Genomic DNA, 17,054 nt, shown 5'->3' with positions numbered 1-17,054 from the left:
TTGCTGAAACAACTTACCATGCACAGAGCCATATACACAACACAAGCAAATAAAACCCAAATAACCTTTGTATACGAAAGCATTGTATGTACATAATGGGGACTTATTGATTCTCAGCATGCTTTGAACAACCAATGCTAAGCAACTTTTAATGACGGTGGCTGTTTTTCACTTACAACGATCCGAGTTATAAGTCCAGCAACAAAATGCATGTTCCTTCTTGTCTTCCAAATCAGAGACAAGCTCCAGAAAACCTCTTGCAAAGCTTGCCATCATTGCTTTGACTGCCACAAACACACTTAGCTGAGAACTGAAGTGCAGTCAGACCATCTCCTCCTGCCAATTCTGCTATGAAGTGAAAAGCTCCAGCAGACAGGCTGAAGGGACTAAACCAAAAAAAAGGGCAGACAGTTGGAAGAGACTTTCCTTAGTTTGCCAGAGCTTCCCCACTGAACTTGCCTTCTCTCTCTACCACTGCACCAAATACTATCATATGCCTTCTTTAAAAGGTCAAGACTGTGTATTCTTGCTACCTTCAGAAAACAACCAAACACTTCTGCAAATCTAGTAAACAAAGATAATACTGTCTGCCCCTCTCTTATAGAGTACTGCACAACTCACACATCAGCAGACTCAAGGACTTCATTTACAAGGCTACCCAAAACTCAGGAACTAGCAACATCAGACAAAAAGACCTCTCTGCTGATACCTCTCAGAGATTACAGAAACTGACTGAGCTTAATGTGACACTCAGAAATGCTGCGATAAAATGCCCTGAGACAAGAGCATTCAGCTTTGGAGAGATCTAGGAGAAAATAGATGAATTAATCTCCAGAATCACTGGAAGACTCAGAATTTTCCAAAAGCAAATAATGACAGAAACAGTGAAATGCAAAGCAGGAAATACTGCAGGAATTCAGAACTGTTACTTGGAATCTGTGAGAATCAGAAAAGAACAAACAATACCATTCAGTAGAAGCAGAGCTCTGTTAAAAAAAAAAAAATCACAGACACCAAACATAGAGGGAAAGAAACTAAATCAAGTGAGCTGAGCCAGGAGTAAAGCTTGTAGACTTTGTGACAAAATGTAAAAGAATACAAGGTTTTCACAAGGGCCCATGCAACCATGAGTTGCACACTTGTACTTAAAGGCCTAAATTTGAACTGAATATATTTTACCTTTATATCCTCAGGTCGGTTTGTCTCTGCTCGTTTTTCCTGAAGCTTCTTCTGGATAGAATCAAGGGTCACTTCCACGGCAGGCTTGGCAGATTTATCTGACAGGTCTTGCTTCTTGTCATCGTCCTTTTCGAGCTGAGAACCGAAGCTCTTGGGGAGAGTGTTGCTCCGTTGACGCACCACAGGGCCAAGGTCTTCCTCTGATATCTTCAGTTTTGATTCTAAACAGGGACATATGGGACATAAGAGGAGTACTTTTTCTTTTTGAAAATGTGACAGTGACAGGAACACTGCCCAACATCAAATTTAAACAAGGCAATGTCCACCTGCCCCCAGAAGGTACACCAATGGTGGCTGCTCACCTTTAAGTTGTTTTCGGAATTTGGCCAAATCGTTTGTCCATTTGAGCACTTCAGGGTTGGCTGCTTTGTCACTGTGGGAAGGCTAGGAGGAAAGAACAGTCATGTTGAATCTGTGTTAAACCAACAGGAGAGACCCACTGAAACAAGTGTACGTCACAACAGAAGAAACAGCAGCACAGAGCATGGGCACAGGCTTCTGACTGGTTCCTGCATGCCTCTGATCAATTCAGTTCTGATCTTGCTTTGACTGCCCTGCCTGTCACAACATTGTCTCTTACGGAATCACAAGATTTATTTATTTTAAGAAAACAAAAACTGATGACAAAATCTAAACATTATGTTGTAGGAGTGCCTTGGAGGGCCAGATGCACATTGAAGTTCTTCTGTCTATTGTTTCCTAACAAGATGGCAACTCCAAAATAGGGGAAACCTATCACAAACAGTTTGAGAAGAATTAGGATGTACGTATCCACACTGAAAGCTACCCACCATCCAAAAACACTGAAATAACCCAAATGCTAGGCTGCAGCAATCTCTGAACATTTCATCCAGACTTTTCTACTGCGGGCAAGATCCTTTCAGTACTGCCCTCTGTGGTTTAGATCACCAATGAATATGCACACATATGAAGCTTCAGTTCCTTAAAAAAACTTTCTGTTCATCGGCAGGGCATGTCAGGACTAATTAGAGTACAGTACGCTGCTACTGCTTAGCAACACTTGGCTATGGTTCCTTGCTCAGGAGCAAAGAAGGCTGCTCTCCTCTCCTCTGCAATGTGCTGGTGTCCTTGGGTTACCATCACGCAAATGGGATGCACAACTGTTCTTCCCATAAGCTGAACTTGAATAAACAAACAAATAAAAAGTTTGCCATAGCTATTCATACACACCCAATGTGTGCTTTTTGCATACTGCCTAAATCAGTGATCAAAATCCTATGAGTTTGTTAGACTACCTTGTGCTGTACTGGTAGTACAAAAAATGCTTGGAAAGGTAATCTGCATGGTATGGATGCACATTTCCATTTGGGGGAAGCAGCACTTTTTTTTCTTCTTTTTTTTTTTTTTTTTAAACACTTTCAAGCTCTCTGTGTAAGTTTGACCGACTTCCCTGACGCCCTTTCCCTTTCCAGCTACCTCATGCCTTCCCTTACAAATGCTTCTGGAGACTCACTCGGTATTTCCTTTCCTCTTCAAATTTTTCCTCAAACTTCCTGATCTTTTTCTTCAGTCCATGAATCCTCCGGGTGAGTTGTGCGGGGGTAAGGTCCTCTCTGTCATCTTCATAAGATCCCAAAGAAGAACTCCGCCTCCTGCCAAGAGCAAAGATTGCAGGAAGAGTTTATCCAAACAGTCACAGTACATCTTCATGCTCAGAAGGCCACTTAAACTTTGTGTAAATAAAGGCAAATCCCACGGAAGTGAGAAAGCTATGTTGGCTACTCTGTAATGTCAGATAACACAAGAGGATGCTGTAACAGCCTCTTTCAGCAACAGCAACTGCCTAGACATTAATTCAAAAACACAGAAATGATCAGTTACCAAGAACTTTTCTTAAAATATAAGTATCTTAGTATAAACAGAAGCCCAACACAATACAGCTGTATGGCTTATGTGATCCAAAGAGCTGTTGCTTGATGCAACTGCACAAACCCTTTACAGCCAGATGAAAGTCAGCACAGGGAAATCACAACGCACCTCATAAACGAATGAGAGTTGGGAGGGGAAGGAGGCACTTCTGTATCATCCAGGTACTGCTGGCTCTGTCCATAGGCATAGAAGCGAGGGGACAGCATAGGATCACTGTCCTCATCCAGAAGCTGGCGAATTAAGCGACCAGCCTGCGGGGAAAGGCGAGCCTCATCTGAGTCTAAGCTGTCTCGCTGCCATGAGGAAAGAGCAGGGATGGGCTCTAGGAACAGTAAGACAAAGACTGGTTTTATCGTTTTTGTTTTACATGTACCACAGACTCCAGGCAACTTTTCTAACACCGTACCCCAACCCGTTCAGACTAGATCATGATTCCTTGTCGTCAGGCATTCTCTGGGTCATTATTCACATCTCCCTGTGTGCAAAGTAATGCAAAACGCTGCCTGGTCACAGTGGATACTGTACAGAAGCATAAATAATCTTCTAGGCGCAGCATAAAACTGTACCTATAATCTGGACAGTAATTACCATGGGCTGATACCAAGACAGGCTATCACCAGCCAGCACCTTTGAGGAAACAGTTATTCCAAACAGAATTAGTGGCACATGGCAGGATAAAGGAGGCGAGCTGGCTACAGGAGGAATGTTTTCAGTTTCAGGACATACAAATGCTGTAAATGAGCAGCACAGTAATTGTTCTTCTGTAGCCTCCAGCGCTGCAGAATGACCCTGCCACGCACTGTTGGAAATTCAAAGACTAGAAGTAAGCATACGTTCTTCTGGTCTGTAAGGAAAGGGTGTCTCTACTACTACCTGTCCTATAAGATGCCCAGCGGTAATATGGTCTGAGTTTTCCCCTTTTCCCTTTCATATGCAAACCTGCTGCTTAAACCTGTTGCATGGTAGAAAAGCGAGGAAATTTTCAATCCTCTGGATGATTTAACACGCTGAAAGTAAAAACAATGCTGTACAGGGAGATGGTGGGGTGGGACAGAAATGGAAAACCAATTTAGCATTGTTGATTAGCATAGCTGAGTTCACAGAAAGCATTCACTTCAATCTTGTGATCGCTCCCTCCAGATGCCATAAGGAGTGTAACATTTTGTGTTCGGATAGTTTACTAAGCTGATTTGCATGCTCCTACTTAGCGCCACAGGATTAAACAGTTTAAGAGGCAGGCCTTGAACTTATAAACCTAACAAATAGTTCCAGAGTCAAATAACAAAACCAAACAAAAAAGTTATAGAAAACTCACAGACCAGTCACACAGCTATGGACTCATTATTTCCTGTGCCTAGCGTGTGTTATTCTCGTTCCATGAAGAGAAGGGGGCTTCTGAAGTTAACAATTTTTGGAAAAAAAAAAAAAAAAAAAAAGCCGTATTTCCTTTTGCTGAACAAGGTTAAGATTTTCATGGTGGATTGTATATGGATTTCCTTAAAGAATCTTTGTGCTGCTCTCCTCCAGGTACAACTCGGACAGCTAGGTCTGGATCAACCAAAATTCAGTAATGACAAGCTCAGTGGTATTTTGCTGCATCAAGTGTTACTTTCCTTCTCTTCTTCGTCCGCACAAGAATATAAACTGCATGCCTCTGCTTAGAGACTGGTGCTGAATGCAAGCTGACAAGTTACTTTAAAATGGATGGCTTGACGTTCTTGAAAAATAGCCTCTCCTCAGGTGTTGTGATAAGCAAAGCACACACACTGCACATACAAGCGTGGCTCGCAGAGGCTACCTCAACGAGGTGTGCAAAACCCAAATGCATGTAGATTGCTTTGCCATGGACGAGAAACATCATGTAGCCTACACTTCTCTTAGATGTAGCGCAAATTTTTTCTAAGCTGCATTCACCTTGACAGTTCCTATGTCTGACTTTCTTTTCCTCGAGGTACCTTTCAGGAACAAAGGGAAAATGAAGGGCAAATCATTCATCCAAACTGTGATACCTTGGTGTCAGACCCTTCCCCGAATCTTATAATTTCAGGTCCTCACAAGATCTCTTGCAGCAAAATAACAGCTGATAACATGAAAGGAAGAAATTTGATACATTTGACTAGTGTGTCTGTCTGTGTCTGCGTGTCCTGTCCCGAAGTAATAATTCACAATCCAAAGAAAGTGTTTCAAAGGAGAAGAAAAAAAATCCGAAAAGGAAATAACAAATCTGAGACTTGGCAGAAGAAATGACTACTATACAAAATCAGCTGTTTTTAAACCTCACTCCTAGAAGGCAAGAATGTAGGGGTAAATTGTTCCCCTTGCTGATGAAATGTATTTAGAAGAAAAATCTTACCTGGACGCAAAATGAGTAACACCCCTTCCCACTCCCTCCCCCCAACATATAATAAAGCATCATATAAACAAAAGGAACAAAACAAATGATAAAGGAACATATCTAGGTATTCAGAATCATGGATCTTATCTGCATCAGACTTTGAACTGGATCAGAGTTACAGTCCAACTGTCTTGTTCCTCATACCGGTGAGGTGCCAGATGCTTCAGCTGGAAGCACTGGAATTGCTGGATTGTACAAATAAACAGTGACCCACTAAGGGTAAGCGGCTTCTTTTTCTGACACTGCATAATCAACCAAATCTTGTCTAACAGAAGATATAACATCTTCTGTTATTTATTTATCCATGAGATATGTATCAAAGTGTTAAGCCCTTTCTGAAGGCTGTTAAATTCTTGGACTTAATGGTTCAGGTGTGAAGGTATCTGTTATAAATTTTAATATTGTGACCCTTTCTGCTAATTGAAGAATAAAAACCTCAGTACAGAATGTAAACGCTTTCCCTTTTCTTTGCCACTGACTTGACAGAGCAGTTACCCTTGCCTGTCTTCTGTCTTGAACAGAACTCTCTTGCTGAGAAGAAACTTTCAGTTTTCTAGCCATAGAATTGTAGAATGGCTCGGGTTGGAAGGGACCTTAAAGACCATCTAACTTCAACCCCCCTGCCACAGACAGGGATGCCACCCACTAGATCAGGTTGGCCAAGGCCCCATCCAGCCTGGCCTTGAACACCTCCAGGGATGGGACATGCCACAACTCTTGGCAACCTGTTCCAGTGCCTCACAACCTTTACAGTACGGAATTTCCTCCTAATGTCTAGTCTAAATCTATCCTCTTTTAGTTTAAGACCATTCCCCCTTGTCCTATCATTATCTACCCAAGTAAAGAGTCCCTCTCCATCTTTTTTATAAGACCCCTTTAAATATTGAAAGGTCACAACGAGGTCATCCCAGAGCCTTCTCTTCTCCAGGCTGAACATCCCCAGCCCTCTCAGTCTTTCTTCATAGGAGAGGTACTCCAGCCCTCTGATCATCTTTGTAGCCCTCCTCTGGACTCACTCTAGCAGCCCCACATCCTTCTTGTGCTGGGGGCTCCAGACCTGGGTGCAGCACTGCAGGTGGGGCCTCACAAGGGCAGAGTAGGGGACAATCACCTTCCTTGCCCTGCTGCCCACTCCTCTGCTGATGCAGCCCAGGATGCAGTTGGCCTTTTGGGCTGCAAGCACGCACTGCTGGCTTGTGTCGAGCTTTTCATCCACCAGAACCCCCAAGCCCTTCTCTGCAGGGCTGCTCTTAACGAGTTCTTCACCCAGTCTGTGCTCATGTCCAGGATTGTCCCAGCCCAGGTGCAGCACCCTGCACTTTGACTTGTTGAACCTCTTGCAGTTCACACGGGCCCACTTCTCCAGCCTGTCCAGGTCCCTCTGGATGGCACCCCTTCCTTCTGGTGTATCAGCTGCACCACCCAGCTTGGTGTCATCTGCAAACTTGCTGAGGGTGCACTCAATCCCATCCTCTATGTCATTGATGAAGGTATTGAAAATCACTGGTCCCAAGACAGGCCCCGGAGGGACACTGCTCATCACAGACCTCCACCTGGACATTCAGCCATTGACCAGCACTCTCTGGGTGCGGCCATCAAGCCAATTCCTTATCTACCAGATGGTCCACCCTTCAAATCCATATCTTTCCAATGTAGAGATCAGGATGTAATGTGGGACCGTGTCAAAGGCCTTACAGAAGTCCAGACAGATGACATTGATCAGTCTTCCCTTGTCAACTGCTGCAGTCACCCCATCGTAAACGGCCACCAGATTGGTCAGGCACGATTTGCCCTTTGTGAAGCCATGCTGGCTGTCTCGGATCACCTCTGTCCTGCATGTGCATTCCCTCCAGGAGGATTTGTTCGAAGATCTTCCCAGGCACAGAGGTGAGGTTCACCAGTCTGTAGTTCCCTGGGTTTTCCTACCCTTTTTAAAATGGGAACAATATTTCCCTTTTTCCAGTCACCAGGGACTTTGTTGACTGCCATGATTTTTCAAATAGGATGAAGAGAGGCTTGGCGACTACATCAGCCAGTTCCCTCAGGACCCTGGGATGAATGTCATCAGGGCCCATAGACTTGCAGTTGTTAAGTTGCTTCAGGAGGTCTTGAACTTGCTCTTTGCTTACAATGGAGGGGGACCTTGCTCCCCCAGCCCCTGCCTAGAGGTTCAGGGACATGAGAGATATGGGAAGCCTGACCACTACTGAAGACCAAGGCAAAGAAGCCTCAGAAGTATCTCTGCCTTCTCCACATTTGCTGCTACCAGTTCTATGTCCTCATTTGTCAAAGGCACTACACTCTCCCTAGTCTTTCTTTTGTGGCCAATGTACCTATAGAACTCCTCCTAGTTATTCTTTGCATCCCTCACTAAGTTTAGTTCTGTCAGTGCCTTGGCTTTCCTGATCCCATCCCTGTATATCTAGACAGTGTTTCTGTACTCTTCCCAGGGCACGTGGCTCTGCTTCCACTGCCTGTGCATTTCCTTCTTTTACCTAAGTTTGAACAGCAGATCCTTATTCAACCATGCCAGTTTCTTACCCTCCTTGCTTGATTTATTATATATGGGAATAGAGAGCTCTTGTGCTCCAAGGAAAATATCCTTAAAGAGTTGCCAGCTTTGATCAGATCCTCCGTCCCTATGGACCGTGTCCCATGGGATTTCATCCACTAGTTCTTTGAACAGCTGGAAGTTGGCTGTTCTGGAGTTCAGGGTCCTGACTTTGCTCTTAGCCAGGCCTGTACCCCTTGAGACCACAAGCTGAACCAGGGCGTGGTCACTGCAACCCGGGCTTCCTCCGGTCTTAACCTCTTTAATAAGCTCTTCCGCATGGGTGAGTACCTGGTACAGTAACGCTTCTCCTCTGGTTGCTTTGTCTAATACCTGGATGAGGAAGTTGTCCTCAATGGACTCCAGGAGTCTCCTGGATTGCTTACTGCCTGCCAGGCTTTCCCAGCAAACATCCAGGTGGTTGAAATCCCCCGGGAGGATGAGAGCCTGTGAGCATGTTGCTTCCTGTAGTTGGTGCAAGGAGGCCTCATCCATAGGCTTCTTCTGATCAAGCAGCCTGTAGTAGGCCCCAACTACAAGATGTCCTTTGTTGGTCTGATATCTCTATATTCTATGTACTTTATTTTCTTAATTTTTCCATAACAAAAACATTTAATGAAAAACTTAAATAATTTGGGGAATATTTAACCATCAAGGCTGTGCCAGCACAGAGAATTTTCTCTTTCTTATGTAGACTCTTACTGCATTTCTTTTAGGTATGCCTTTTCTAAGTCGTCACAGAAGTGAAATATACTGGTATTGAGCTTGCAGACCTTCAGCGGTGCTTCACTCCTCTCAAAATCCCACAACCAGCTAATCTTTCAACAAATATGTCAGCCATTCCAAAGTGTCCTTAGCTGTTGCTATACTCTTTTCCTTCTCGTTACTCTGTTTTTATTTCTATGGGAAAGCATCAGTTAAGTCAGTCCCCAAACTATCTGTAGATCAGCTTCACCCTCAGGGTCTCAGTGCTGCAACACTTGGGTTCTCAACACTGAAGAGAATACTTATTCATCTAAAACTTCAGCTTCTATTCTTATAAAATAAAATAGAAGAAAAACATCTGCTTATTTTTTCGTAAGTTCTTGACTCTGCAGACTGATTGAAATTTCATCTATAGAAATGTTTTTTTGTTTGTTTTTTTTTTAAATGTCAGTCATTAGGTGATGAAGGCAGCAATCACACACACCATATCAATTTACTGAACTGTCTGTTCAGCTCCAAGCTCCCGACAGGGCCAGTCACTTTTCTGAAGAGCCACATACTTCCAGATTTTCCTTGGGGATAGGATAACAAAATCTGTGCTTGAATTAGTAACATTTGGTAAGAATTCTACACAATAGCATTGGACTCTAAGAGAACATTGTGTCCTTCCCACTCACTGTATTTGATTCAATCACAACCTACGACAATTAAAACCTTTGCTACGGAAGTAGCTCTGGAAACACTTGCAAGCTGTCAGACTGGCTCAGTCGGCAGGCTAGCAGTCAGACAACCCGGTTCAGCCTCCATTTGGCAGCGGGAGAGGTGAGCTGCTAGGTCAAGGTGACTGCTCACAAAATGCCTCCGGCATGCGCTTCACTTTTGCGCCTATTATGGAGACAGCTCAGTTCACATCCACCCTGAGAACAAAAACTATTTGATTTGCATCTGCTGAACGCACACTAGCAAAATCCTTCTCTCAGATCATTGGAAATACACCTAGGCTAAGTGTGTGTAGCACTTGAACGTGGCTGCGATGCTCTTTATACCTTGTGAGCTACATCATACCTTAGGATTACAGTACATAAACCCCTATACATAGCAGCAGGCAAGGCTGACGCAGAAGGTCAGTGCAAGAGGTGGGTCAGGTTGCTACTGCTTCACTCTGCGTGTGGCAATGTGAGCCCAGGCATTTGAGGAAGCAGGAAGCAAATTTTTCTGTCCTCAGCTTTACGTAAGGGGAACATATCCTGTAGAAGCATAGCAAATCTCTTCTCTTGTGAACAGATCTGACTATGGAGTGAACCTTAAAAAAAAAAAAAAGGTAATAATTATTTCTAGAATAACATAAAAGGCAGGTGGCTCTGCAAGCTCAACTGGCAGCTGTTATCACAGTACCGTGTCCCTGAATAAGTGTTTTTTTATGACAGCTCTCCTTGTAACATGATATAGAGTCTGCCTGAGTGACGAATAAAAGCTAGTCAGTGGACAAGGTTGTTTTTTATAATTTTGTGTCCATTCTCCATGGCCCTTTCTTAACAAGTGACTGGAGGTAGTGATGGCTACAGCTGATGGCAACCCCTCAATTTGCCATGGTTCTCAACAGCCACTTGTGAAGGGCCCAGCAGCTGCACTGGTCACTACATGGTCTACGTCTCCTGCAGTAATGATACAGAGGACCCTGCCCCCAGAAGTCAGCTCAGTGATGTCCTGGGGGAACGGGTAATTGATTTCCTGATAGACGGACCAGTGTAATTTACTAGAGCAAAGCAATAAATAACTTATCATCACCACATTTGAAGGCACGATCTTTACCATTTTCACTGGGGATAGCACCAGAGATGCAACATGGACCCTGATGACACGTGCAAAGGTTTGAGTGACACAGGTTGGCAGGGGAACGGAAGATACCCCGACCCCTGGAGCTGTGGATGAGTGGTACAACCCTGCATTGCAAAGCCAGTCTCACTAACAGTCTCTGCCACTAGCTGTAGAAGTGATCTCGAAATTGAGGCTAACATCTAACCTGTTCCGGCTTCTGCAAGCTTCATTTCAGATCCTCAGCTAGGAAAGATTCTGTCTCCCCTTGCTCAGATGCAGCAGTCACTGTTTTGCTGCTCTTTAACCTGGACCAACAAAATGGTGATTCTGGTAGGCAAGTGTTTTAGAAGAAGACATCTCTCTCACCCTAGACAGCTGGTTCTTTTGCAACTGCCCACCTCTTCCTCTTGTGAAATGCATTTGAGCAGAATGGAGAAAGGAAGAATCTGAAAGAAGCACTCTTCAAACACAACCATAGGCGCTCATAATCCTGTTTCATATTTGCAGTGCAAGAAAGCTGGAAGCCAAACATAAGAACATGCCTATGAAGAGGGGTTTGTACCAAGGTGCAATGTATTTCATATAATGGGAAAGCCTCTGGCAAACAGAAGGGAGTTGTGTTCTCTCCTTCATACATCCATTATGACTCCCATTAATAACACTGGTAGTTACAGGCATGTACCAGGAAGAAAAAAGGAAAAAGAAAGAGTCTTTATTTCCAAAGGTTCATGTGACGGCTGAAGCCACACATCACCTCTGGGAACACAACTGTGCTCACCCGGCTTGAGACCCCAAGGGGCAGTGCTGATTAGTGTCTCAGCAAACATACAAGGCAGCCACAGCCTCCTGGGAGCCCATCCACAGGGCTTTGATCAGCCGTGCTGCACCCCTGGTGATATCATCCAGGGGATCCCCCCCCTAACAAGCAAGTGGAGAAATTCTCTTCCGTCTGTGGTGACTAGTTGCTTAGCTGAATCAAGAGCAGCCACGGCTGTGGGTTTTCTTTACTCATACCCAAGGTGTCATAACTAGACAGAAAGGCAAAATATACCAATATACCAGGTCACGTACACTGTGGAGACAGGAACAGAGAACTTAACTTCCCAGTGTTCCTCAGAGATTTTTTTTTTAGATTAGTAAATGACAGATACAATTTTTTTCCCTCTCTTGCTTTGATTATTAAAATGCAATGCTTGCACCTTCCTATTTCGTCCCCATCAAAGCCTCTCTTTTAGTCCTAAAGCACAAACTAGCATAACAATTCTTGCTTGTACACAGGAGAGAGCCATACCCAGTAACTGAAAAAGGGGTTGATCCCAGAGGTGCTGGACACCTTCAATTCCTCTTTATTTCAAATGAAATGGATGTTCATGATACCCATGCAGTTGAACCCATATTTCACACTCTTAACTAAGTCACTGCAAACAGCCAAGCAAGCATACACTCTGGAGATGAGTGCCAAGAAACAATATTAAAATAACTTTAACCATAAGCAATTAAGCATTGCCCTTTGAGCTCGTGATCAGAATTTTTTCACAGCATACATCAAAACAAAGTTGTTCATAAGAGTCATCAAGATACAGAGTACTAGATAGCTTTTTTCCAGCTGTAGTTTTCAGATCACATGCATTATTTGGAAATAAAGATTAAAATGAAGTGGAAGAAAATGGAGAAAGAAGGAACTTCCTTTCAGACTGTGAAATAACCAGTTTCTTTGAAGTGTAGAGTACTCTAGCTTAGCAGTCAAGTAACCAGCCACCAATAAATGTGATCTTGAAGCACACAGGGACATACAGCACCATTAAAGCACATATTAAAGCAACTTCAATAATAAAACTATTTATTTTCTTTCTCTAAGTAACAACTAGAATTGGTACCCATCCAGAATTTCACTGCTAGTTTCTCCAAACTTTCAATTCCATATTCAGGACTAAACTATTTTCCTGTTGTTTTTGGCAAGGGAACATGAGCACATAAAGATATATCCAGCCCACTCAGGTTTCCCTCTCTCTTTTTACTCATATGAACAGCCATCACATCACACAAATCCTACCTTCCCAGTTGTTGTCATCGCACAGTGCTGTCAAATCCAGCCGAGGCACTTCTGACACAAAGCTGTTTTCCTGATCATCAGCATCTTGATTTCTTTGCAACTTGTTTTCAGGAATGCTTGGATGCTCTTGAATCTTCATATTTGAAGTCTGCTATATTCCCCAAACACCCACAAGAGAAAAAAAAAATGTTTCAGGACAAAGAAGAGGGAAAAAAACCCCTGCTGTCACAGAGGCAGTAAGTTCACGCCTTTAACATAAAAGATCCAAATAAAAAGACCCTTATGTTTTCAGCTCCAAATCTAAATCCCCTGTTTGGTGAACTCTACGCATTAATTGCTGATTCACACCGGTAAAAACATTTGTCTACCCGCTTTCCTTGAATGTTAAATTCTTTAGAAAGCCACAGCAAGTTCCCAAGACTGTCTGCCCTGACAACGGCATGCAGCTGAAAAAGCCTCCGCTAATCGATTGGGATGAAAAGGGAGGGAGGAAGGCAGGGAGAGGGAGGGGAAGGCTGCGTAGAGCTCCTACAGGAGTGCAACTCCTTGGAACAACAACAAAAATGTTGCTGCAAGGCTGTGGCAATATGGTGTCTTCTAAAAAGCAAGCACCGGAGCTCCTGAGGCAGCAGCCCCAGACAGCAAGACGTGCAGGCTACGTACACGACTGCCCTCATGCAGGCTGTGCTGGCTCAGATCAATTAGTGCCAGCTAAGCTGTGCTGGCTGCACATTCCCTGATTTCCTGTGGTTGTTTTCTAGCTGGGCGTGGGGAGAGCAGAACTATTTATGGAGGAGCTCTGGGTATTAAAGCAGTGTTGCGCAAATCCAAACGGCAGTGGGGTTTGGCATCTCAGCTGGAAGCAGTGTGGACTCTGGGAAACTGCCAAAAAATTCACACAAGCATCCAATGACTTAAGAAAAAAACAGGCAGAATTGCTGTCAAGTAAATGATTCATGGTTTAGTGCTACCTAGAAGCAACTGCTGTTTGGCCCTCCACTATTCATCCCGCACATACCACGTGTGCTGTGCTTTTATGCAGAGATCGTGGCCGTTCGCACACCCCAGGTACACAGTGCCTAGAACAGTGCTGTGTGACACAAGCAGCTTTGTCACAGCAAAACAAATGAGTCCTAATGGCTCACGGAGGGCTGCGGGGAACAGGAAGCATAATGCACAATGCACATATGCACAAACACGTAGCGTGACATGTATACACCCAACAGACAGAGCCAGCCAAACGGATGGCATTACATTTTTACGTAAAGTATTTGATCATGTTAAGAATGGTGCAGGCATAACTCTCTGAAACATAGTCTAGCAGGTAAGCAACATGCAGATTTTTCCCCCATAGGTATTTTGATAATCTAGTTACAAACTGCTTATGCTTATGTGTGAAGAAAATGCATCTAAATAAAATAACTACATTTGGACATATTTTTCTTTTATACCCATGGCCAAACTCTACCAAATCAATATTCTTAATACATGCCAGTAAGGCATGTTTCATTTTTCAAATTTCCATAAAACCAGTGTGTTTCTTTTCATTTGTTTTTTCTCTGAGCTGAGACAAACAAGCAAGCTTCATGCAGAGAGGAAAAAACTGCTCAATTCACACATCGTATGAAGGAATGTGTTTATTTGGATACAATCCCATCAAAAGCCTGATGATGAACACCCTGGTATTAGTAAATAGTGTTTTGCGTTGTATTTGTATAAAGTTTCTTTCCTCTTTTTTTTCAATAGATCACCTTGTTAAAACATTATAACAAAAGGAAACCCTAACTGACAGTTTGCCAAGCACTAATAACTCGTAGAGCTTGACGATAAATCTGATTACAAATGTGTTTATTGTGTGAGCTGTACATGGAAAAATGCTAATTCACCATTCAACATTTTTTAAGCTGCTTCCAGGCTGGGAGGACTTAAATATTTCTTTAAAGTCCTTTTTTTTTTTTTTTTCCCTCTTCCTGCCAGGATCTAAATAGTCGGTGTACATTATAAACAGAAAGAGTGGCCAGTGGCCAGAAACAGGCAGTCTTTTGCACTTGCTAAAGAACAAACTGTACCAGTTTATAAACAGCACTTAAGTTGCCAGCACAGTATTTTAAGCATGAAAGAAATCAAGTAATAAATTTCAAAATGATGTTATTAAGAATAGCACCTAAGAAGTGTGAAGAGCTTACCTAAATTTTAACAATTTAACGATTTCAAAAGGACCAACCTCAAAATACTGTCTTGTCACCATCACTGATACTAACGAAATGTCTTCCTAAAAATTTAGAGTGTATAATCTGCTAACTTACCAAGACTCTTAAAAAATATATTTAGCAGATATAAGAACATTTTTCCGGATGTGTACACATTTCCATTACAGGTACACTAGGAAGATTATATCCATGTCTTCTTCCTTCTAAAGTCACTTCAGTTGTTGGACATATTTAAAGACTGTTTAAGAACAGGCCTGTGCTGTGCCTGCAGCACTTACTGTCCCTTCTTTGCTCACTTGCTCACTGATGCAGTCTCTAATATAATGAATAAATCATTAGGTGTTCTGAAGAACAATGGTGGTGTAAACCCAGGGAGACACAAGAAGGCAAATATTTAATCTTCTTTGCATTAACACTCAAAATCCATAGATTGGTAGATAATTCAGTGTTCTGTATATCACACTTATTTTCTAAATGATTTCCTGATGCTATCAGTTGTCAACCTCCAGGACGAAAATCAAGGAAGAATTACTGTGCTTTAGGTAAAGATGTACCGTCATTTCTTATAACCAAAGGGGCAGCAACTTTATCTCAGTAGCAGTTGGCAGTCATGGTACATTGCAGCTATTACATGAATGACCACAAAAATCTTAAAACTGGGCACTTGGCTACGCTTTTTAGAAACTACTTCTGCAGCCATGCTTTGCAGTTACTACTAACTACAGATGTAAATAACCTGGGGATAGGTCAGATGCTTTCACTATCTCTTCTCCAAAGGAGATTCAGCATAAAGAGTAGCTCAAGCACATAGAAATAAATGGAAACGGATCTTTGAATTCTGTTCAGGAAGTTACACATGGAATTGTTTTTTTTTTTTAATCATTTTTTGAATCAATTTTATACAAAAAACTTACTTCCCCTCCATCTGATCATCCATTACAACCACAAGCAGGAAGCACCCTTAAGCACCTCTTGATAATATAATCAGATGCAAGAATGGAGTCACTCTGCTGCCTTAATCCTAAGTCATGCCATTTTTCCTCTACACTTGTTGAAATGCTAGTGAATCTTAAAAATCAAGTACTCTACTGCGTTAACAAAGAAAAGAATAATCTACCTTCAAGCAAATTTCTAAATGTAATTTCATTTATTTTCAGCTCTCAGCAATTTATACTCTTGTCTGCAGAAGAGCTTAGTAATGAAAGTGGATTACAAACTCATCAGATGGAAAATTTCTGCAGTTCTCTTTCTGCTTTGCTACCAGACAAGGAGGTACAAGAAGTTTTTCTGGTTTCCAAACTGAGTACACGCTACCTGAATGTAATCAACAATTAATAAATTGACCAACATTTTTGTGTTATTATGTTCAAAGTAAAAGCAACACTGTGGTAAACTCTTGATGGTCTCAGGCTGCAGGAGTCACACTCAGTTCCTGGTTAGGATGGCTTCCCTTAACAAAACGTGGGTACTAGAAACCTCTCTTTTTCAAATCACAATCTACATTCTGGAGCCTAGCTACTTCCAAGGGCAGATTATGAACGCTACAAAAACAATGAAAATTCATTCAGGACATGTGTTTCAAGGTATTTTTACTGCCACATGGAGACCTGAGGTCTGCATAAGCAATAGCTGCAGCAAATTCCAAATACCTTTCCTAATATCTTCAGACTGAAGACAGGGTGAGAAAGGAGTAAGGAGTCCCTTCCTCATTCCGAATGATTTGTTTGTTACAAAAGGTATGTTTTTAAGCTGCCCTAAGCAAAAGGCTTATAAGGGACAAGGAATGTAAAACTACCCTGCAGGAATGTAACATTTTCTTGACCCTGTAATTCCTATATAATACAATCTCTGGGTTAAGACTATGTCTCCTCCCACAGTTAAAACTCATACTGAATTTTAAAACTTTTCCTAAGGAGTTTATTTTAAGACCATGATTTCCACATTCATACAGACCTCCCCAAACTAATTTAAAAGTTGAATGGGAGTACTCTGTGTCATGGCACATGCAAGAAGGCATGTGAGGAACAAGGTGTTGCAGAATCTGTGCTCTGGAAAACGCAATAGCTCGTGAGCCACGCTTCCAGGAATTACTGATGCCAAGTGCAGGAAAAACAGGGATTATGACCCTCTGGGAGCAAAGTAGGAGATCTGGCTAAGCCCAGTCAGAGCAGTGATCAAAGCCAGCACTGACCC

General features: G+C 42.6%; 1 protein-coding gene across 10 annotated transcripts in view; it reads right to left on the bottom strand.

Annotated features, from left to right (window-relative positions):
• The window catches only part of FAM13A (family with sequence similarity 13 member A), a 132,760-nt gene that overhangs the window by 16,055 nt on the left and 99,651 nt on the right, over positions 1-17,054 (bottom strand). For 7 of the 10 annotated variants that reach the window (XM_035543405.2, XM_035543434.2, XM_035543440.2 and 4 more), the window contains 5 exons: positions 12,652-12,802; positions 3,238-3,451; positions 2,714-2,852; positions 1,542-1,623; positions 1,180-1,400 (listed from right to left, as the gene is read on the bottom strand). In XM_035543405.2, coding sequence (XP_035399298.1) covers positions 1,180-1,400; positions 1,542-1,623; positions 2,714-2,852; positions 3,238-3,451; positions 12,652-12,802 — 807 coding nt within the window. The remainder of the gene's footprint in view (positions 1-1,179; positions 1,401-1,541; positions 1,624-2,713; positions 2,853-3,237; positions 3,452-12,651; positions 12,803-17,054) is intronic. The other 3 variants (XM_035543416.2, XM_035543450.2, XM_035543465.2) reach the window with 1 other exon arrangement.

The sequence above is a fragment of the Cygnus atratus genome, chromosome 4 (assembly GCF_013377495.2).
Source record: "Cygnus atratus isolate AKBS03 ecotype Queensland, Australia chromosome 4, CAtr_DNAZoo_HiC_assembly, whole genome shotgun sequence".
Classification (NCBI taxonomy): domain Eukaryota; kingdom Metazoa; phylum Chordata; class Aves; order Anseriformes; family Anatidae; genus Cygnus; species Cygnus atratus.
Note: the sequence above shows the minus strand (reverse complement) of the source record. Positions and strands in the feature narration are given on the sequence as shown.